We start from the raw sequence: 22,001 nt of genomic DNA, 5'->3' as shown, positions 1-22,001 counted from the left end.
TGGTTCAGAATCCATGTATCAGGGTGCTGAGGTCATAAAGAACTGGGAGTTCTAGAAAGGTTTGCAGAACAGCCATAGGGACTAGGAGAACGGATTGCAGAAGATTGAATGAATGGACACTAGGAGAGGGGAAAAGAGGATACAGGATGGGGAATCATTATAAACTCTTACCCCCAATTTGAGATATCACAGTGATAAACAAGTTAGATTGTCCCCGTGCATGATAGATTATAGATGGATGGATGAGCATGTATGGGAATATTAGATAGCGATGGGATGGATGGATAGATTAGATGGTATGTGAGGGCATGGATGGGTAGATAGATGGATTGGATGCATTAGATTAGATGGGTATCGAAAGGGATGGATGGATAGATTAGATGATAAGTGTGCATGGGGATAGTTAGATCTGTGGATGGATGCACAGATTAACTAGACTAACAAATTGAAATAATAGGATGACATCATAAACCCGTTTGAAGGTGTCATGTGGCAAAATAAGGACTAGGAGATGTCATAAATCACACCTGTGTGCTGACATCATAAAATGGTCTGGGAAAGGCTGGGCAGATGGCTGATTAATTCATGTGTGTATGGAACTGGCTGATGTCAGACGGTGACATCGCAGCATGCCAGGGCGCGGCCACAGGCTCGGAACTACGCGGCGCCTATGATGTCACTGGCTCATGACAAGACATCATGCAGTTGCAACGCCACCTTCAAAACGGCGCCTTGTTGTGGTTACCGTTGCGCTGCCCCAGCCGCCAGAGGCGTATTGCCGAGACAGCCGCTGTCGTCTGTCAAACAGCGCGTCGCTCCAGGGGAGCTTTTGTGAAAGCAGCAGAACGCTACCGATTCCGGAAGTGACCTCACGGCCATTGGGGATGAGTGTTCTCGACAGTACGTTATGATCCCGGAAGTGACATCACCGCCATGGAGGGTGAAAGCTCTCAAGAAAACTTTACTGATCCCGGAAATGACCTCACCATCGGGAGCGGGGGGGATGTTCTCAACAGAACGTCACTGATCCCGGAAGTGACCTCAGCGTCTTTTTTCCCTCATCCAAACAAACCTGTGCGGCTCTGGGCCGGGGGAGATGTCAGCTCCCCAGGGGGGACCCCTGCCGGGCCCGGCCGAGCCCGGCTCGGAGGCGCCGGGCGGGAAGCGGCGGCCGCACGGGATGCTGAAGCTCTACTACGGGCTGCCGGACCCGGCGGGGGAGGCTCGGGGCGGCCTGGCCCCAGGCGGGGATCCCGGCGGACCGACTGACATCAATGGGGCGCACTTCGACCCGGAAGTGTTCCTCACTAAGGTGCTCCCTGATGCTGCATGTGCTCAGACCCAGGGGTCCCTATGGGACCCCGCGTACCAAGGCGCTCCCCCCAGTATGCCTCAATGAGCCCCCCCACACACACTGACCCCTGCCGGACTCCCCCCGTCGGCCCCGGATCGCCGAACCCTGCCCGCGGAGCCTCCCCTCCCATACTGATTCTCCAGGGTTCGCCCCTCAAGTCCCCGGTCTGCCCCTATTAGGGACCCAGGCTCCTGGGGGTAGCTCCCCCGGCGGGACTCCACACGCCCACACTTCACTCCCAGGGACCCTGTCACAGCAGCCACTGCACCTGGGGATTCTCCCAAAAAGGGGTTGACTTTATAGCCTGTCTCTCAGGGAAGCCAGCCTGTCAAACCCCTTTCAGTACTGCAACCCCTGCCAGTGACTATTGCCTCCCCTGGGGAGCCCTCCTTCCTGCTCCCTCCCATGCACCTCCATCCCCCAATATGGGGGGGGGGGGGCTGTGGGTCATGATTATGGGGTACCAGCAGAGTAGGGGAGTTCAGGCCTGAGATTGATGGGGCTGCAGGTCAGGCTTGAGGTGCACCAGCAGAGCTGGGGAGAGCACATAGTCTAGGCCTGAGATTGTAGAGGGCTGCAGATCAGCATTGAGGGGAATTGGCAGAACTGTAGGGCGAAGCTCAGGGTTGGGATAATAGGGAAACAGGTGGGGATTGAAGGGGACTGGTAGAGCTGGCATCCCTGGCCATGCTCCTCACTCACTGTTACTCTCCCTAGCTGCGGAAGGAGTGCTCACTAGCCCAGCTTATGGACTGTGAGACTGACATGGTAAAGCAGATCCGCGCCCTGGACAGCGACATGCAGACCCTGGTCTATGAGAACTACAACAAGTTCATCTCAGCCACAGGTACCATGCAGGGCTGCCCAGATCCCAGTCCTCCAGATGAGGGGGATGAGTGGGCCTGTGTCGTTAGCATTGCAGCGGAATCTTTGGGCCTGGCTGATTTCATTCTTCTATTCCCCAGACACAATCCGCAAGATGAAGAATGACTTCAAGAAGATGGAGGACGAGATGGATTGCCTGGCTGCCAACATGGCTGTCATCACGGAGTTCAGTGCCTGCATCAGCAGCACCCTCCAGGACCAGCACGAGCAGATCACCAAGCTCTCGGGTACTGGCCACAAGCTGCCCTCTGAGCCAGCTGGAAAGATCCAAGGGTCTGATCTGGGGTGGTAGGGATATGGGGCTGAATAGGCTCATGGGTTTGATCCAGGACAGTAGGGATGGCATGGGGAGGCATGTCAGGCTGGATGAGCTCTTCGGTTGTATCTGACACAGTAAATCCTATGTGAGGTTCAAGAGCAGAGAGGATTCTGGGAGAGGGTGGCAGGTGTGCTGTCCTCTGCCTTGTCTGGGCCAAGACACCAAGTCTCTTCTCAGGAGGCAGGGACTCAGGAGTGGATCTAGGGCTTCCAAGGCTAGAAATGAGGCATGGAGGGAAGCCTGGGAGGGAGAGCCCTGTAGCTGCACTGTTCATTCCCCTGCTTGGCCAGTGCTGTGGCTGCTCATCTCCACAGCTCGGGAGGGCAGTGTTACCTGGTCTCCCTGATTTAGGGCCAAGATGGCAGCTGATGGAGGGGGAAGAGCAGCTCAGGAAACCACCCAGTGACCAGAAGAATCAGGATAGAACAGGGGTTGTGGGAGGGTCCATGAAGAGCTCCAGGCCACATTCTGCCTGAGCAGCTGGAGAAGGGCATACGGAGGAGGTGCGTGCTAGGGGATGCTGGCACTGTCTCTAACAGGGTCTCTCTGGATCCCAGGGGTCCACACGCTCCTGCGCAAGCTGCAGTTCCTCTTTGAGCTGCCTGCCCGCCTCACCAAGTGTGTAGAGCTGGAGGCCTATGGACAGGCAGTGCGCTACTACAGCAAAGCCCGCTCTATCCTGCACCAGTACCAGCACATGCCCTCCTTCCAGGGCATCCAGGATGACTGCCAGAAGATCATGGCCAGCCTGGCACAGAAGCTGCGGGAGAAATTCAGGTACAGGCCCTTGGATCTGATCCAGTGTTGGGGGAGTAGACACAGAGCGAGGTGGGACAGCTGCATTGGTCTGACCCAGAGAGGGAGGGATACCAGGGTAGATAGGTGCAATGGTCTGATCCAAAGGGTGATAGGTTATCTATTACCTTAATCACCCAACTTCCCCCATTCATTTCAGTCAGGCTGTTAACTCTGAAACTTAACGGCAACACAAATAGTGACCGCATGGTGGAAATCAGCAACACTGAGGTCTGTCATCAGGTTTCAGAATTATCAACTCGATTGGGACAATTGGATTGGATTCCAGGTCCAGAAGCTGCATGCTGTTGTTAATTCCAATAGCCGTCCCTTAAACCCTGCTGCAGATGCATTGGGAGCGGGGGGAGGGGGGGGTCCATGTGTCAGCTCCCCTGGCATCTCCAGTGTCCTCTCCTTTCCTTGGTAGGGACGGGGGCTCTGGGGCAAAGGACCTGGCTGAGTGCGTGGAGCTGCTGCTGCAGCTGGATGAACCCGCAGAGGAGCTGTGTGACGAGTTCCTTTCACATGCCTGCTGCCGGTTGGAGGCTGAGCTGGAGGCCCTAGAAGCAGAGCTGGGGCAGCCAGGTGGTGCCCCTATCACTGACATCCTGGAGTTCATCGACCGTGGCTGCAACATCTTTGTCAGCAACATGTGCCTGGTGATCGCCTCCTACCAGGAGCTCTTTGTCAGCCGAGAAGGGGTGCAGAGCATCACCCGCATGGCGCAGGACAAGCTGGTGGCCTTCGTCAACTCCCTCATGGAGACATACTTCTCCCTGGTGGAGCGGCGCATCCAGTTGGAGAAAGGGGTCGGGGACAACTCACTGCTGGTGCGGGCCCTGGATCGCTTCCATCGGCGCCTACAAGCCCTGGCCAAACTGCTGCCAGCCTCCAACGTGGCAGCAGAGGGCACAGAGATTGTGGTGCGGGCCGCCAAGGAGCGCATCCGCCAGTACCTGCTGGCCCTGCAGAGCTTCTACCAGGACTGTCTGACAGATGTGCGCCAGTCACTAGCTGCCCCACGCCTGGCAGGCAAGGAGAGCCCCAACCTGGCTGAGCTTCTGGGCACCATCTCGGCCTCTGTCCTTAACCAGATCAAGTCAGTGCTCACCTACGTTCACCTTTTCACAGCGAAGGACATCACCTTCTCCAACAAGCCCTATTTTAAGGTGACACTGCTTGGCGGGGGAGGAGGGGACTGTGAGCCATGGGAGTTAGAGGTTGAGGGTCAGGGGTATTCAGTTTCTTCTCCAACAGTTCTGGTGCCCCTCAGCAATCCCTAGCTCTTCTAGCCCTTTTCATCAGGACATCTTCAAAGCTCTGTATAAGGGCAGTCGCTATCATCAGCTCCATTTGTAGAGATGAGGAAATTCAAAAGGATGGTCCAGTGGTTCAGGCACTAGCCTAGGACTTGGGAGACAAGTTCAATTTCCTGCTCTGCCACAGGCTTTCTCTGTGATCTTGGGCAAGTCACTTAGCCACTCTGTGCCTCGGTTTCCCCATTTATATAAGGGGGATAATAGCTCTGGCCTGCTGCATAGGGGTATTGTGAGGATAGATACGTTGAAGATTGTAAGGCACTCAGATGCCATGGGATATGTATGGATATGGCCCCAAAGATACACACTGGTACAGGGAGGGAAGTGAGTTGCCGAAGGTCACCCAGCAGGCCAGGGGCAGAGCTGGGAATAGAACCCTGGTCTGTTGAGTCCCAGTGCTCTATCCTCTAAACCACATGGCCATAAACACCTAATCCTTGGCTATGGGCCTTCCAGGGAGTCAGAATAACGCAGTGGTCCCCAAACTTTTGAGAGTCGTGCCCTTACCCCTGTCTTTGGGGCCGGGAGTGGAGGCTGCAGCTGGGGTGCGGGAGTGATGTGGATAGGGATAAGGGGGCCGAGGCTGGGGCCACAACTGGGGGTGGGTCTGGGGCCAGGAGCGGGGCCGGGGACAGAGCTGTGGCCAAGGCTGGGGGCAGGGGTGGAGCCACAGGGGGCTGTGGTGGGGACTGGCAACCGAGCCTGCAGTCAGGTGCGGCTCTGCTCCCAGCCCCACCCCACCCCCAGGCTGGGGATAGGGCCAGGCACAGGGCTGGGAGCCGGGGATGCGGCTGGGATGGGACCAGAGCTGCGGGCAGGGAGGGGCTGGGTGGTGCTCCCTCACCAACCCTGGGGCTGGCCCAGTCCCTGCTGCCCCCCGTCCCTGAAGGTTCCTCCATGCCCCCCTAGTGGGGGCGCGCCTCCCAGTTTGGGGACATCTGGAATAATGTGTTCCATGCAGATACTATTCTGTATCAGTCTGCAGGGGTTTCCTGGCTGCTGCTGGGACCTCCCTGACTTCATAACTGGCTTCAGAGCCTGCGGCCTTTCTGAATGTCCCATCCCTCACAAGGACTTTGTACAATTGAAACTACACCATACATGTGCCTTTTTATGTTGGTACACAATTCAGCTGTGTGTTTTGTCTCCTGAACTAAGGAGCCATGTGGGCCTTTCATAGATTCTAAAACCAGAAGGGACCATTATGATCACCCAGTGCTCTCCTACGCACACAGGCTGTAGAATTTTCCCCAGATGCTGGATTAAAGCATGAAAGAGATCTAGTTTAGAAAGAAATCTAGTTTTGCTTTAGGTTTCAGAGTAGCAGCCGTGTTAGTCTGTATCCGAAAAAAAAAAACAGGAGTACTTGTGGCACCTTAGAGACTAACAAATTAATTTGCGCATGAGCTTTCGTGGGCTACAGCCCACTTCATCGGATGCATAGAATGGAACATATAATAAGAAGACACACACACACACACACACACACACACACACACACACACACACACACACACACACACACACACACACACACACACACACACACACACACACACACACACACACACACACACACACAGAGAAGGTGGAATTTGCCATACAAACTGTAAGAGGCTAATTAATTAAGATGTGCTATTATCAGCAGACTCCAGGTGGTGGCCAGCCCACGGCTCCCCTGGTGAGCTGTTCCAGTGTTTACCCACCCTCCCTGCTAGGAAATTGCTTTATTTCAAGATTACATTTGTCTAACTTCAACTTCCAACCATTCCTATGCCTTCATCTGGTGGACTGAAAAGCCCCGTCTATCAGATAGATTTTCAAACTGGCCCGTGGGCAGAGAAGAGTTCCTAGGCTGATGAGGAGAAAGGAGAGCTGATCTTAGGAGACTGAAAGAGCTGGACTTGTTTAGACTGGTCAGACGAAGGCCAGGAGGGGATCTGACTGCTTTCTGTACATACAGCAGAGGGGCAAACCCTAGGGAGGGAGAACAGCTATTGGCGCTAAAGGACAGTGTTGGCACAAGAACAAATGGGGATAAAGTGCCAGGAATCGGTTGAGGCTGGAATTGAGAAGGTTTCTACCTATCAGAGGAGGAAGGGTCTGGAACAGCCTCCCAGCAGGTGGAGTAGGGGGAAAACAGCCCAACTAATTTTACAAGGGAGTTTGTGGCCAGGACGATATGGCCTGGTTGCTTGTGATAGCGGGGGTTGGACTCAGTAACCTAGGAGGTCCTGTCGAGTCTTATGTCCCTGTAACTTTTCCCTATATCTTTCCCCCTAATCCCAACCCATGGCTCCTAGGACTCCTCCCACTATGATATTTCTGCTGGTGCCCTTTGATCCCCACCCACAACCCCACCAGGTCTGTCATCTGGGTGTATTCCATGGGCAGTCTTCATCTGGGGGAGCAGACATGGAGTGGGGAGATGGTGTCAGGATTGCTGCCTGGCTCCAGGAGGAGCCATTCTACTGGGCAGCAAGAGGAAGTGCTGAACCCCTCCCCCCATTTCATCCCCCAGGGTGAGTTCTGCAGTCAGGGTGTCCGCGAGGGCCTGATCGTCGGCTTCATCAAGTCCATCTGCCAGATGGCACGGCAGTTCTGTGAGACCACGGGGGACAAGGGTGGCTCCACTCCCCCCGCCCTGCTGCTCCTGCTCTCCCGCCTCTGCCTGGACTATGAGACCTCCACCATCAGCTACATTCTCACCCTGACCGATGAGCAGTTCCTAGTGCAGGTGGGCAGGCGCCAGCCCCTGGGACGCAGGAGCAAGGAGGAAATACATCTCTGCCCCCAGGATCCAGGCCCTCAGTATGGGGAGAGGGGAGTCCCTGTCTGTCTGGCTCTGGGGATTCTCCACCTGGGACCCCATGTTCAGTTCAAAGCCCCTCAATCCCCAGGGCCTCCTTTCCCATCAAGGGCTAGTAGGATGGACCTAGACAGGGTGGGGGAGGCAGTCTCCCCGAAGAGGAGCATGCTAGGAAGTGGCCCCAGAGTGTGTGACTAAGCCAAATTTCCAGGGGATGTTCCCTGGGGCTGGGATCCCCAGGGCTGAGGAATTGTCTGCCCAGGGGAAGGGATGGGATATATGTATTCAGACTGGATGGCAGTGGGAGATCTAGTGAGTGGGCATGCACCCCCCTGGCTGTGCTGCATGCCACAGGGTTTCCTGTCAGTTCCCAGCTGATCTGACCACCCCACTCCTTCAGTGGGTTTGAGATTCCATCCCCACCTGCAGGCAGTGGGGACATGGGGAGCATCAGGGATGGGGGCAGCTTGGGGGGAAGTGATGTATGGATGGCACTGGTCAGGGTAGGATGGGGGCAGCCCATGCCATCTTGAGTGCCCCTGCCCCACACAGAACTGGTGGGGAGTTGGGGGGATGAAGCCTATGTCATCCCTAGCAGCACCCCTGCCCACACAGAGCCAGTGGAGCAGTGGGGTGAGGTGGGATGGAGAGGCTGAGTGACCCTGACCCACATGGAGCTGGTGGTGCTGGGTGGCACGTGTGTGGAAGGGTGGGGCAGCCTGTCCTTCCTGGAGCTAGTGGGTGTTGGGGAAAATGCCTGGTCCGGCACCACTGACCCACTGTTCTCCCTCCCTAGGATCACTCCCCCATCACCCCAGTTACCAGCCTGTGTGCGGAGGCCCGCAAGGCAGCCCAGAGGCTGCTCAACCACTACGTGAAGGTGCAGGGGCTGATCATCTCACAGATGCTGCGCAAGAGTGTGGAGACACGCGACTGGGTCAACACCATTGAGCCGCGCAACGTGCGGGCCGTCATGAAGAGGGTGGTGGAGGACACCACCTCCATCGACGTGCAGGTGAGTGGGGGAAAGGAGGATCCAGGGCTTCCTGTACCCCCAGGAACCCCGCACTCACCCAGGCTTCTTGCCTCCCCCGTTGCAGGTGGGGCTCCTGTACGAGGAGGGCGTCCGCAAGGCCCAGAGCAGCGACTCCAGCAAGAGGACCTTCTCCGTGTACAGCAGCTCCCGGCAGCAGAGCCGCTATGCACCCAGCTACACGCCCAGGTCAGGGGGCTGCGGTAGGGTGTGGAGTGGGTCAGGATTGAGGAGCATTGGCGGGGGGAGTGCAGGGCTGGGAAAGCAGGAATCTGCAGGTCAGGATTGAGGGGCACCGGCAGGGCTGGGATAGCAGGAAGCTGTGGGTCAGGATTAAGGGGCACCGGCAGGGCTGGGATATTAGGGGGCTGCAGGTCAGAACTGAGGGGCACTGGCAGAGCTGCAGTGAGGTGTCTACCCTCCTAGCTACATGTTGGGGTAAGCGGCCTGCATGAAGGCAGTTGGGCTGCTCCCACCTGCACCCCAGAGGAGAGGGCTTTGACCCAGTGTTTTACTCCCAGACACAGCCTCAGGTGAGGAGGCCTGCCCAGATCCAATCCCCTGCTATGCAGTGGGGTTCCTGGCTGCTGGTGAGTGTGTAACCCCTTGTCTCTGCCTCACCTCCCCCCCCCCCACCATGCAGTGCCCCCCTGGACACTAACCTCCTGAGTAACATTCAGAAGCTGTTCTCTGAGCGCATCGACATCTTCAGCCCCGTGGAGTTCAACAAGGTGAGCAGAGCTGCCACCCTGGGGGAGAGCCACAGATCAGAGCCCCCTAAACTCAGCCAGTCCTCTAGCTCCCCCTCAGTGCAGGGACACAGCTCCCAACACTCACTCCATCTGATCATAGTGGTCTCTTCTGGCCTTAGGATCTATTAATCTTCAGGGGACCCCCCACAGTGCATTAAAGGAGGAACAGAGCTCCCCACTCACCTCCCAGCTTCCCTCTAGAGCTGTCACACACCCACTCCATGTTCACTCACACTTCCCTGTTCCCTAGCTGCCACTGATCCCCTTGCTCCTCTGGCTCGGGGTGCAGCCCAGACCTGGCCTCATTCCTCCACAAGAGACTTCAGCCACATAGGGAGTCCTGGAGGTGATTCTTCCCCTCTGTGTCCTCCAGGCCCATAAGGGACAGTGCTTAAATGACCTCCCCACCCACTCCCCAGGTCTCCGTCCTGACTGGCATAATCAAGATCAGCCTGAAGACCTTCCTGGAATGCGTGCGACTGCGGACCTTTGGGCGCTATGGCCTGCAGCAGATCCAGGTGGACTGCTACTATCTACAGCTTTACCTGTGGCGCTTTGTCTGCGATGAGAACCTGGTGCACTTCTTGCTAGATGAAATTGTGGGCAGCACAGCCCACCGCTGCCTGGACCCAGTGCCCATGGAGCAGAGTGTCATTGAGGTCATCTGTGAGAGGGGCTGATATGAGGCGAGTCAGCCCAGCCTCGAGGCAGACGCTGGCTTGCTCCTATGCGGGGAGTGGACACGTGTCCCCCTCAGACTCATCCATTCCACCAGATCTTTCCCACACCAGATGGTTGTGAGGGGTGCCTGAGAGCATGACAGAGAATGGCCTGTGAACATACCGGGGGGAGGGAGAATGCCATGTGCATATTCTCACTGCTGCTAGCCTGGATCTTATTGGACAGGGAGGGGAATGTGCTGAATAAAACATACCATGATCTGATCATGTCTCTGCGGCTCATTGCAAGCTCTAGGGTTGGCTCCCCCCCATTGGCCTCAATCTCGGAGACCCCCTGTCATGTATGGCTTCCTTGGTGCCTTGTTACTTGCAGGGTCTGAATTTCCCTTCCCATCTAGCAATAGCCTCCTCCTCTGACCTTCCTGGATGTGGGCGCAAGAACTTTTGCCTTTGCAAGCTGCCATGTGCTACAGCCTCTCTGTATTTCTCCATATCATCCCTTCTCCCCCTCCTGTTGTTTCACTTTGTGCAGTTTATAGAATCGTAGCAACGTAGGACTGGAAGGGACCACAAGAGGTCATCTGGTCCATCCGCCTGCACTGAGTAGGAACCAAGTATACCTTGACTATCCGTGCCAGGTGTCTGTCTAACATGTTATCAAAAACCCCAATAAGGGGATTCTGCCTGCTCCCTGTGTAACCTGTTCTAGTCCTTGCTTATTGTTGGGGTTAGAAAGTTTTTTCTAATATCTAACTTGAATCTCCCTGGCTGCAATCTAATCCATTTACTTCTCTTCCTACTCTATGTGGACGTGGAGAACAACTAATCTTTAGAACAACCTTTTGCGTGTAAGTGTGGTGCTCAAAACAACACAGGGCTCCAGTTGAGGCCTCACCTCAAGTAGAGCAAGTACAATTACATCCTGTGTCTTACATATGACGCTCCTGTTACTACATCCCAGAATGACATTTGCTGTTTTTGCAACAGCATCACAGCCTTGAATCATATTCAACTTGAGATCCACTATGTCGCCCTCCAGTTCCTTTTCTGCAGTACTTCTGCCTAGCCAGTTATTCCCTGTTTTGTATTTGTGCATTTGATTTTTCCTTCCCCAGTGTAGTGTTTTGCACTTGGTTTTTATTGACTTTCATCGTATTGATTTCAGATCAATTCATCCAAGGTCATTTTGAATTCTAATCCTGTCCTCCAGAGCGCTAGCAACCCTCTTCAGCTTTGTGTCATCTGGATATTTTATAAGCATACTTTCTACTGCATCATCCAAGTCATGAATGGAAATATTAAATAGTACCAGACTCAGGATAGACCCGTGCAGAACCCCACTAGATACGTCGTCCCAGTTTACAGCAAACCGTTGATAACTACCCTTTGAGAATAGTGTTTCAACCAGTTATGCACCCATCTTATAGTAATTTCACTTAGTAATTTCATATTTTCCTAGTTTGCTTATGAGAATGTCATGTGGGACTGTGTCAGAAGTTTTACTCAAGTCCAGATATATCACATTTACTGCTTCCCCTCTATCCCCTAGGCTAGTTATCCTGTCAAAGAAGGAAATTAGGTTGGTTTGGCATGATTTGTTCTTGACAAATCCACGTTGGCTTTTCCTTATAACCTTATTATCCTCTAGGGGCTTACAAACTGATTGTCTAATAATTTGTGCCTGTATCTTTTTCTGGGTATCAAAGTTAGTCAGACTGGGTCTATAATGCCCCAAGTCCTCCATTTTCCCCCTTTTGGAAGATAGGTGTTATCCCCAGTTTTCTGGGACCTCACCCATTCTCCCTGAGTTCTTGAAAGTAACCGCGACTGGTTTGCAGATTGCTTCGGCATGTTCCTTAACTACCCTATGGTGCATTTAAGAAGGCCCTGCTGACTTCAATATATCTAACTTAGCTACATATTCTTTAACCTGTTCTGGAATGTGTTCTTCCTCCCCCTTTTCAATAGTAACTGTATTAAGTATCTGGTCCCAACTAAGCTTTTTAGTGAAGACTGAAGCAAAAAAGGCATTAAACACTTCAGCCTTCCCTGTGTCAGCCATTATTTGCTCTCCTTCTCCATTAAGTAATGGCCCTGCACTTTCCTTTGTCTTTCTCTTACTTCTATTTTTGCAGAAAGGGAGATGCTGACCACAGTATGGTTGCTATGTATGAGGGGAAATGCCTGCAGCGACCCTGCCCTGAAACCACAGGATTCTCCCATCTTCATTCTTCAGGGTGGGAATGGTGGAGTGTCACTCTGGTTTTGTAATAGCACAGTGCATGCACAGAATTTAAATCCAGTTTTCATCCAGGTCAGAGGTAATTGCCTGGGGCAGATTCTACCAATAAATGGGATTGGCTTGTCATGTCCTTCAGAAAGATACAAAGGGGTGGTCTACATTTGGAACTTACAGCTGTATAACTACACGGAGAGATGCAGCTATGCTGACTAATCTCCGGTGTAGATGGCGCTAGGTCGATGGAAGAATTCTTCCGTTGTCCTCGCTACTGCCTCTTGGGAAGTGAATTAACTACACGCACGGGAGAGTACCTCGGTGCAGGTACTCTCTACACTGAAGTGCTATAGTGGTGCGGCCGTAGCTGTAATGGTTTAAGTGTAGACATACCCTAAGCCTCACTTGCACCTGCCTCTTGGGTGGGGCATGGCAGCTGTTTATACAAAGGCCACTCACCCAGTGCCAAGGATATGTCTGTACCGCAAATTAAGGTGTGACTAGTGTGAGAAAGCATACCGATGCTAGCTTTAGTCTAGAGTGTGCAGGTAACGACACCAGTGCAGATGAGGTATCATGGACTTCAACATGGGCTAGCCACTCAGATAAGTAGCCATGGTCCCTGGCAGGCATCTGCTGGGATTGCTAGTCCATGCTGATACCTGTGACACCACATCTTCATTGCTGTTGTTACCCATGCTAACTATATGGAATCTAGAGGCATACGTCTACCCTTGCTACACTTACACCTTAATCAGTGGCGTACATATACCCTTAGATTCAGCTGCCTCTGCGGTCAGGCACCACAGCTGTTTATACAAAGACTGCTCACCACTTGCTGAAATTTACCTGCTTCTGGTGTAGAGAGTAGCAAGCATTAACACTGTGCCAAAGCATCCGTTTAGGACAGGGAGTTAAAGGGGAGGGACAACCCCCACCCCGATCTAACTGGGACTATCAGGGGCCACTGATGACAGAACTGACCTAGGCTGGCATTTGGGTAGTGAGGTGCATTTAATGCTTCTGCGCTTGGGAAAAATGTCTTTAATCTGCATGAGGGGTTAGAACCGCAGCATTGTGTGTCTGCCAAAAAACTACAGCAGAGCAGCGGCAGCCACACCACCCAGCAGGGTATCCTACCCCACAGCACCCCAGTAGTATCAGCACTCCTGCTGAGGGGAGCGTGCCCCTACCCTGCTCCATGCAGCACAGCACCCCTTAATGCCACACTGGTGCCGGCACTGACTCTGAGGAGATAGTGCCCCCCTACTGAGCCCCCACCCCACTCCCTGTACCACAGCACCCCCTCGCAACGCATGGGGGCATCTGCACTGACTCTAAGGAGAGGGTGTTGACTGCAACCTACACCGCTCCCTGCAACACCTTTACCCGGTCTCCCATCTAAATCCTGGCCAGACAACTCTGGGGGGTAACCAGCTCACAGCAGTCTAGCAGTTGGTTCTTTCTTTACTATCCACTCCAATGGCAGCAAGAGCTTCTTGTCTAGAAGGGGCCTTTTCATGGCTCCGTGGTGCTTCCTGCATCCCAGACACCGGGCCCCTATGCAATCAGAACACCCCTGGTTTCGTAACTTGGACCGATCCTGTTTGCTTCAGAGGACGGCATGTGCCCCATGACCTGGCACTAGCTCAGGCTGTGATGAAAGGGCCGCAGTTGGGTAACACTCCCGAGCACCCTGTAGTTACCCGGGGTCCTGGGACACCCTGTGCGCAGAGAGTTTAACTCCTTGTGCCCTGCAGTGCTGCTCAGGAAGGCAGGGAGATTCCAGGGTTGGGCAAGTGAACATGCTCTGACAATGAGGTAAAGCACAACCTGGGAAAATACCAGTTCAAGGAGACAGAGAGTTTGGTTCTCCCTGGCCAGGCTCTCTCCTGGCATGACTGAAATGTCAAGTGTCATCACAGAGCAGTCCCAGCTGTGGGTCTTGTCTCCTTTTCCTCCCTCCTAACATAGTGCCAAAACGTGGTCCTGGCTAGGGCCCCCGGTTACCATTCCAGTGTTGGAGCAGCATTTACCACTGGCATTTCAGTAGCACCTACAGAGCCCAGATGAGATCAGGGCTACATTGGGCCGGGCACTGCATAGCCCTTCACTGAGACGGGGGCCGATTGGTAGCCGTCGCTGCACAGACCCTGACTGAAATCAGAGCTCCATTGTATGGAGTGCTGCACAAACCCTGATGAAGACTAGGGCCTGCATTGTGCCAGGTGTTTCACAGACCCTGACTGAGAGTGGGGCCCCCATTGTGCTGGGGGCTGCCTATGCTTGATCGAGATTGGGGCCCCATTGTGCCAGGTGCTGCACAGACATACAGTAAGAGTCAGCCCTTGCCCCAGGACAATCTGAATAGACAAGGCAGAGGAACAACTATTCTTCCCATTTCACAGATGGGAAACTGAGGCCCAGAGAGGTTCAGTGATCTGCCCATGCGCACACAGGGAGGATGTGTCCAAGCCAGCAACAACCCAGGGATTCTCCAGCCTCACTCTTCAGGCTTGGAGCTGGTCACCAGTGGGAATGAAGAAGGACTCTGCCTCGGGCCAGGATTGCACAAGGTTTTCGTCTGAAGCATCCTGAGGTCACGAGAGTCCCAGTCCAAATGGCCAGCCTTTCTCACATTTACTGGTATAAGTAGGAGACTGGGAGTCAGAACTCCTGGGTTCTATTCCAGCTCTGGGTGGGGAGTGATGTCTAGTGGTTAGAGCAGCAGGGCTGAGAGTAAGGCTGCGGCCCATTAACTCAAGAAGATATAAGGCCACGCACACCAGCTTGCTAGGGTGACCTGCGACCGTTCACAGCAAACGCCCAAGGAAGCAGTAACTGTAGGAGGGGGCCCGGAGGGGAATTTCCCCCAACTTCCTATTTCGCAAGTTCCTGAACACCCGCTGAGTAAACAGCAACCGAGGTGGGGGCTGGAGCCTCCTGGGAGCTGCTGTCCTCTTCCATGGTGGGGGCTTAAATAAAGCTGGAGCAGACGGGTTTTTGGCAAAGGGCACAGGCGGTGAACGCGGCTGCTGTGCAGTATCTCCAGCACGAATCCTCGCTCCCTCAGGGTGAGTAGAGGGTCTGGTAGGGATGGGGGAGATGCTGGGTGGGAGGGGGAGCTCTGGACAAGGATAGAGCAGGGTGCCTGCAGTGCAAGCTTCCCGGTCAGCATGCCTAGGTGCTGCCTTCTGAGTATGGCTGCTAGAGGGGAGCTCTGACCCTGTGGTCCTCTGCTGAGATGAAGGGGCCAGTTATGGTCACTTGTTCCCTGGGAGCTGAGCTGAGACTGGTCACGCTCATTTTTCATATGCTACTGGGCAGTTGTTGGTTACTGCCAGCAGTCACTGCCAGCAGTCACTGCCCTGGAGAGGGAATCCAGTGGGCTCCCCATTCCCTCAACCACACAGTGCCCTGTACCTGATCCCTGAGATAGCCAGGGTATGAGGACATTGATGGGAGGGAAAGGCACGCTCAGCTACCCTTGAGAGCCTCCTGGCTTTACTTGTGCCTGTACCTTACAGCTGTAGCGCACAACAGAAATGGGTATTTCTAGAATAAAATTGCTAGAAGTCTAAATAATAAAATGGGTGAACTGGAGTGCCTCGTATTAAATGAGGATATTGATATAATAGGCATCACAGAAACTTGGTGGAATGAGGATAATTAATGGGATACAGTAATACCAGGGTACAAAATATATCAGAAGGACAGAACAGGTCGTGCTGGTGGAGGAGTGGCACTATATGTGAAAGAAAACATAGAATCAAATGAAGTAAAAATCGTAAATGAATCAAACTGTACCATAGAATCTCTATGGATAGAAATTCCATGCTCTAATAATAAGAATATAGCTGTAGGGATATCTTACCGACCACCTGACCAGGAAGGTGATAATGACTGTGAAATGCTCTGGGAGATTAGAGAGGCTATTCAAATAAAAAACTCAATAATAATAGTGGGGGATTTCAATTATCCCCATATTGACTGGGTACATGTCACCTCAGGATGGGATGCAGAGATCAAGTTTCTCGACACCTTAAATGACTGCTTCTTGGAGCACCTAGTCCTGGAAACCACCAGAGGAGGCAATTCTTGATTTAATCCTAAATGGAGCACAGGATCTGGTCCAAGAGGTGAATATAGCTGGACAGCTTGGTAATAGTGACCATAATATAATTAAATCTAATATCCCTGTGGCAGGAAAAACACCACAGTGGCCCAACACTGTAGCATTTAATTTCAGAAAGGGGCCCTACACAAAAATGAGGAGGTTAGTTAAACAGAAATTAAAGGGGACAGGGCCAAAAGTGAAGTCCCTGCAAGCTGTGTGGAAACTTTTTAAAGACACCATAATAGAGGCTCAAATTAAATGTATACCCCAAATTAAAAAACCTAGTAAGAGAACCAAAAAAGAGCCGCCGTGGCTGAACAACAAAGTAAAAGAAGCAGCGAGAGGCAAAAAGACAGCCTTTAAAAAATTGAAGTTAAATCCTAGTGAGAAGAATAGACAGGAGCAGAAGCACTGGCAAATGAAGTGTAAAAATACAATTAGAAAGGCCAAAAAAGAATTTGAGGAACAGCGAGCCAAAGACTCAACAAGTAATAGCAATTTTTTTTTTAAGTACACCAGAAGAGGGAAGCCAGCTAAACCACCAGTTGGGCCGCTGGACGATCGAGGTGCTAACGGAGCACTCAAGGACGGTAAGACCATTGCAGAGAAACTAAATGAATTCTTTGCATCGGTCTTCATGGCTGAGGATGTGAGGGAGATTCCCAAACCTGAGCCATTCTTTTTAGGAGACAGATCTGAGGAACTGTCCCAGATTGAGGTATCATTAGAGGGGGTTTTGGAAAAAAAATTTGATAAAGTAAACAGCAGTAAGTCATCAGGACCAGCTGGTATTCACCCAAGAGTTCTGGAGGAACTCAGATGTGAAATTGCAGAACTACTAACTGTAGCCTGTAACCTATCATTTAAATCAGCTTCTGTACCAGATAACTGGGAAGGGAAATATACCTCACCAATCTACTAGAATTCTTTGAGGGGGTCAACAAGCATGTGGACCAAGGGGATTCAGTGGATATAGTGTACTTAGATTTTCAGAAAGCCTTTGACAAGGTCCCTCACCAAAGGCTCTTATGCAAAGTAAGCTGCCACGGGAGAAGAGGGAAGGTGCTCTCATGGATTGGTAACTGGTTAAAAGATAGGAAACAAAGGGTAGGTATAAATGGTCAGTTTTCAGAATGGAGAGAGGTAAATAGTAGTGTCCCACAGGGGTCTGTTCTGGGACCAGTCCTATTCAACGTATTCATAAATGATCTGGAAAAAGGGGTAAACAGTGAGGTGGCAATATTTGCATATGATACAAAATTACTAAAGATAGTTAAGACCCAGGCAGACTGCGAAGAGCTACAAAAGGATCTCTCAAAACTGGGTGACTTAGGCAACAAAATGGCAGATGAAATTTCATGTTGATAAATGCAAAGTAATGCACATTGGAAAGCATAATCCCAACTATATATATATATATAATGATGGGGTCTAAATTACCTGTTACAACTCAAGAAAGAGATCTTAGAGTCATTGTGGAGAGTTCTCTGAAAACATCCACTCAATGTGCAGCAGCTGTCAAAAAAGCGAACAGAATGCTGGGAATCATTAAGAAAGGGAGAGATAATAGGACAGAAAATATCATGTTGCTGCTATATAAATGCATGGTTTGGGCCCACATCTTGAATACTGCGTGCAGATGTGGTCGCCCCATCTCAAAAACAGGTATATAGGAATTCGAAAAGGTTCAGAAAAGGGCAACAAAAATGATCAGGGGTATGGAACGGCTTCTGTATGAGGAGAGATTAATAAGACTGGGACTTTTCAGCTTGGAAAAGAGATGGCTAAGGGGAGATATGATTGAGGTCTATAAAATCATGACTGGTGTAGAGAAAGTATATAAGGAAGTATTGTTTACTACTTCTCATAACACAAGAACTAGGGGTCATCAAATGAAATTAATAGGCAGCAGGTTTAAAACAAATAAAAGGAAGTAATTCTTCACACAATGCACAGTCAACCTGTGGAACTCCTTGCCAGAGGATGTTATGAAGGCCAAGACCATAATAGTGTTCAGAAAAGAACTAGATAAATTCAAGGAAGAGAGATCCATCAATGGCTATTGGTCAGTATGGGCAGAGATGGTATCCCTAGCCTCTGTTTGCCAGAAGCTGGGAATGAGCGACAGGGGATGGATCACTTGATGATTACCTGTTCTGTTCATTCCCTCTGGGGACCTGGCACTGGTCACTGTCGGAAGACAGGACACTAGGCTAGCTGGACCTTTGGCTGACCCAGTAGGGCCGTTCTTATATTCTTATGTTCTTAAATTGGGAAAGAAAGAGAAGTTACCTGCTTGTGACCCCCAGATTGACATCTCTTGCCCTGCAACCTGCTCAGGGCAGGGATCGCAGACAGACCCCTTTCCACCTTAATTATCTGCGTCAAAGTAGTACCTAGGAGCGCCAGTCATGGCGCAGGGCCTCATTGTGCCCAGTGCTGTACAAACACCTCACTTGAGATCCTATCCAGCCCACAAAGAGTCCAGTTACTAGCCCCACAGCACCCAGGATGGCCCTCTCTCTCCATATTCGACACAAGCCCAGACTCTCAGTTAGAGGCAGAGCTGCTAAGAAAATGCCCATTGTCTTTATTTTATTATTTTAATAAATTACAGTTCCTGTGGGAAGTTCTTGTTTCTTTGAGGAAAAAAATTAAACTGAAAACTGGGGGCAATTTTTTCCAGTTTTCCATTAAAAAAATATTGTTTTTCAAAAACCAAAAATGATTACCCAAAAAAACCACACTGAAGATGAAAAGTTGATTTTTAACCAAAAGATGAACAACTTTTACCCAAAACCAACATTATTTTACTGAAACATTTTTCAGTTTCCAGGTTTTTTAATCAGACAAGTGGAAATTTTTCCATTAAATGAAAATTTTCCACAAAGTACTCAGTCTTGGACAAAAAGCCATGTTTTGTCAGAAAAAAAATATGTTTTGACAAAGAGTCTTAGCAGCTCTCATTTATGGAGACCCTTCTTGCTGTTCCAGGGCGATGCAGAAGCCCACTATCTATGGGTTTTATCTTGCAGTCCATCACAGTGGTGTCTGAGCAGCTTCCAGCTAAAATCAATAGCAGTAGACCAGTCCCCTTTTAGATATCTTGCTATCTCTGTATAACACCAGTTCTCTGAGGGGGTTGTTAGTAGTAGGAATCAAACCTGGAATCTCAAGCAGGAACCTCTATGCCTGGGCTAAGAGACAGCTTTATTATGCCTGTAGCAGCCTCATCAACCACTATATATCTCCCAGCCATCACTGGCAGGGGCTAGTGTGCCGCACAGAATGGGTGTGGGTTGTATCTGCACTTAGCACCACTAGCAGGCACAGTATAACTGTCCCATTACAAGAGTGGGTGCTGTGGAGTAACATCGTTCTCACTCTTTGGCAGATTCCACCATGCTCAGACGCCTTTGTCTCCTAGCGCTCTGGCTGCTGGGCTCTAGTGCTGCCCTGGCTGACGTTCGGAGCTGTCATGCCTCCAGGGTCCAGGCTTCAGTGGTCTCCAGCTGCCAAGCTCAACACCATGAGATGCTGCCGGAAATTGACCCATCCACCCAGATCCTTCTGCTGAATTTCAACCTCCTCTCCAACATCTCGGCCTCTTCCTTCCCCAGGCTGGAGAGGCTCAGGAAGCTGTCTCTGGGATGTCAGCTGGGGGGATCACTCTCCATTGGAGAGAAGGCCTTTGAGAAGGTGGCCAATATCACGTTCCTGGACCTCGGGGGCAACAGGAAGCTGAGCCTCCAACCCACGGCCTTGGCTGGCTTGCAGCAGCTCGAGGTGCTCCTGCTGGATGCCAATGGCCTTGACGAGACTGTGCTGGAGGGTGGCTACTTCCAAGATTTAGTGTCCCTCAAAAGACTGGATCTCACGGGGAACCAGATAAAGAGGCTGAGACCCGATTCCTCTTTCCAAGGCTTGAAGCTGCTGGCTTTCCTCCAGCTCCGGCTGAACAGGATCAAGACAATCTGCGGGGAGGATCTGACCCACCTCGGGGGACGACACCTGTCTCTTCTAGATCTCTCGTCCAACCTTCTGTCCTATAGGGACCCTTGGTACAACCACTCCTGCCCCAGTCCCTTCCGCAACATCACAGTGGAAACTCTAGATGTCTCCTCCAACCCGTGGGATGTGGGTAGTGTTGAACGGTTCTTTAAGGTCATGGCGGGTGCCCAGGTATGGCATCTGAAGTTACAGCACTCGGGGGCCATTGGGAGGGGGTTTGGGTTCAATAACCTGCAGGGCCTCTCTGCCAGTACCTTCTCAGGGCTCAGCCGAAGCAGGGTCCTCTCTTTCGACATGTCTCACGGCTTCCTCTCCAAGCTGGGGCCTTTGGTCTTCTCGGGTCTCCCTGAGCTGCGCGCGCTGCGCCTGGCATCCAATCAGATCCACGAGATCTGTGGGGAGGCCTTTGCTGGACTGCAGCATCTCCGGACCCTGGACCTCTCCCACAATCTGCTGGGGGAGCTGAACACGAAGACTCTCCAGAGCCTAAGCTCTTCCCCACTGCTGCACCTCAACCTCAAGTCCAACCACATTGGGGCCATCCAGCACAATGCCCTGGAGGGACTGAGGACCCTGCGGATGCTGAATCTGCAGGACAACGCCCTCTCACGCATGCTGTCAGGGCGGCTCCCTGCCCTGGAGCGCCTGCTGCTGGGCCAGAACAGGATCAAGGACACTTGGGGAATTGGGAAGCTTTCCACAAACCTGACCTTCCTTGACTTGTCTTCCAACCGCATGCAAGACCTGAGGGGACTCTGGAATGAGCTGAGGGGCATCCCTGCCTTGCAGTTCCTAAACCTTTCACACAACCTGATCTCAAGGTGCTCTGAGCGCCAGGACAGAGCCATGCCCAAGCGCAGTCAGCTCAGGGTGCTGGATCTTTCCCAGAACTCCCTGAATATTATCTGGAATGCAGGGGGCTGTGTGGATGTCTTCCACCATCTAGACAGGCTGACAGCCTTGAATCTCAGCAGAAACAACCTCCAGACCTTGCCTGAGGGCCTCTTCCAGGGGCTGGTGTCTCTCCAGGCTCTGGACCTGTCTGGGAACCTCATGGCCATGCTTCGTGATGGGTTGTTTCAGGATCTGCGCTCCCTGCAGGTGCTAGGGCTGCAGAGTAACCCCTTGGTGACCCTGTCACCATCTGTTCTTCAGCCACTCCAGGCACTGGCATTCCTGAATCTCCAGGAGGTCTCTCTGCTTTGCCACTGCAGCTTGCAGGACCTGGAGGCTTGGCTGCACTCCACCAATGTGACCCTGAGTGCTGGGAAGGAAGGGGTTACCTGTCTTGTACCCACCCCTCCCTTCCCAGGAATGCCCCTCCTTTTCTTCACCCAAAGCAGCTGTGTCCAGTAGTACAGCCCATGCTGTGCCCAGCTTTCCCCAGCATAGGATCCCACCTGTGCGGCTTTAAAAGCTGTTCCATATGCTGTATGCTTGGCACTGAACTGTGATACTTATGCGATCACAGGCTGCGATGCCCAGGCACCTGCAGCTGTGAACCAGTTTCCCAAAGGCATAAACACAGCCTGGACTAGGAGTCAAGGCATCTTGGTTCGACTCCTAGTTCTGGGAGTAGAGTCTAGTAGTTAGAGCAAGGGGAAGGAAATAGGGTCTAGTGGTTAGAAGGATGGAGCTGGGGTGGGGGTTCAGTTGTATTCCTGGTTCTGGGGTCTCATGGATCAGAATAG

At 52.1% G+C, this 22,001-nt stretch overlaps 2 protein-coding genes across 3 annotated transcripts; both read left to right on the top strand.

Moving 5' to 3' along the window:
* Positions 1-1,081: 1,081 nt before the first annotated feature.
* Positions 1,082-10,204, top strand: VPS51 (VPS51 subunit of GARP complex). 2 transcript variants are annotated; one of them, XM_074959765.1, is made up of 10 exons: positions 1,082-1,312; positions 2,072-2,201; positions 2,320-2,466; positions 3,116-3,335; positions 3,781-4,522; positions 7,194-7,409; positions 8,278-8,496; positions 8,582-8,703; positions 9,158-9,245; positions 9,686-10,204. In XM_074959765.1, exons 1-10 carry the CDS (start codon positions 1,097-1,099, stop codon positions 9,944-9,946), a joined length of 2,361 nt encoding a protein of 786 aa, XP_074815866.1. In that variant the 5' UTR covers positions 1,082-1,096; the 3' UTR covers positions 9,947-10,204. The 2 variants fall into 2 exon arrangements, with proteins under 2 accessions (XP_074815866.1, XP_074815867.1); XM_074959766.1 differs by lacking the exon at positions 9,158-9,245 and having other exon boundaries at positions 9,686-9,844.
* Positions 10,205-15,154: 4,950 nt separating this feature from the next.
* On the top strand, positions 15,155-21,785 carry LOC141991456 (toll-like receptor 5). The gene is made up of 2 exons (XM_074959764.1): positions 15,155-15,256; positions 19,694-21,785. Exon 2 carries the CDS (start codon positions 19,702-19,704, stop codon positions 21,664-21,666), a length of 1,965 nt encoding a protein of 654 aa, XP_074815865.1. The 5' UTR covers positions 15,155-15,256; positions 19,694-19,701; the 3' UTR covers positions 21,667-21,785.
* The last annotated feature ends 216 nt before the right edge of the window (positions 21,786-22,001 follow it).

This window comes from Natator depressus, chromosome 7, assembly GCF_965152275.1.
Source record: "Natator depressus isolate rNatDep1 chromosome 7, rNatDep2.hap1, whole genome shotgun sequence".
Classification (NCBI taxonomy): Eukaryota; Metazoa; Chordata; order Testudines; family Cheloniidae; genus Natator; species Natator depressus.
Note: the sequence above shows the minus strand (reverse complement) of the source record. Positions and strands in the feature narration are given on the sequence as shown.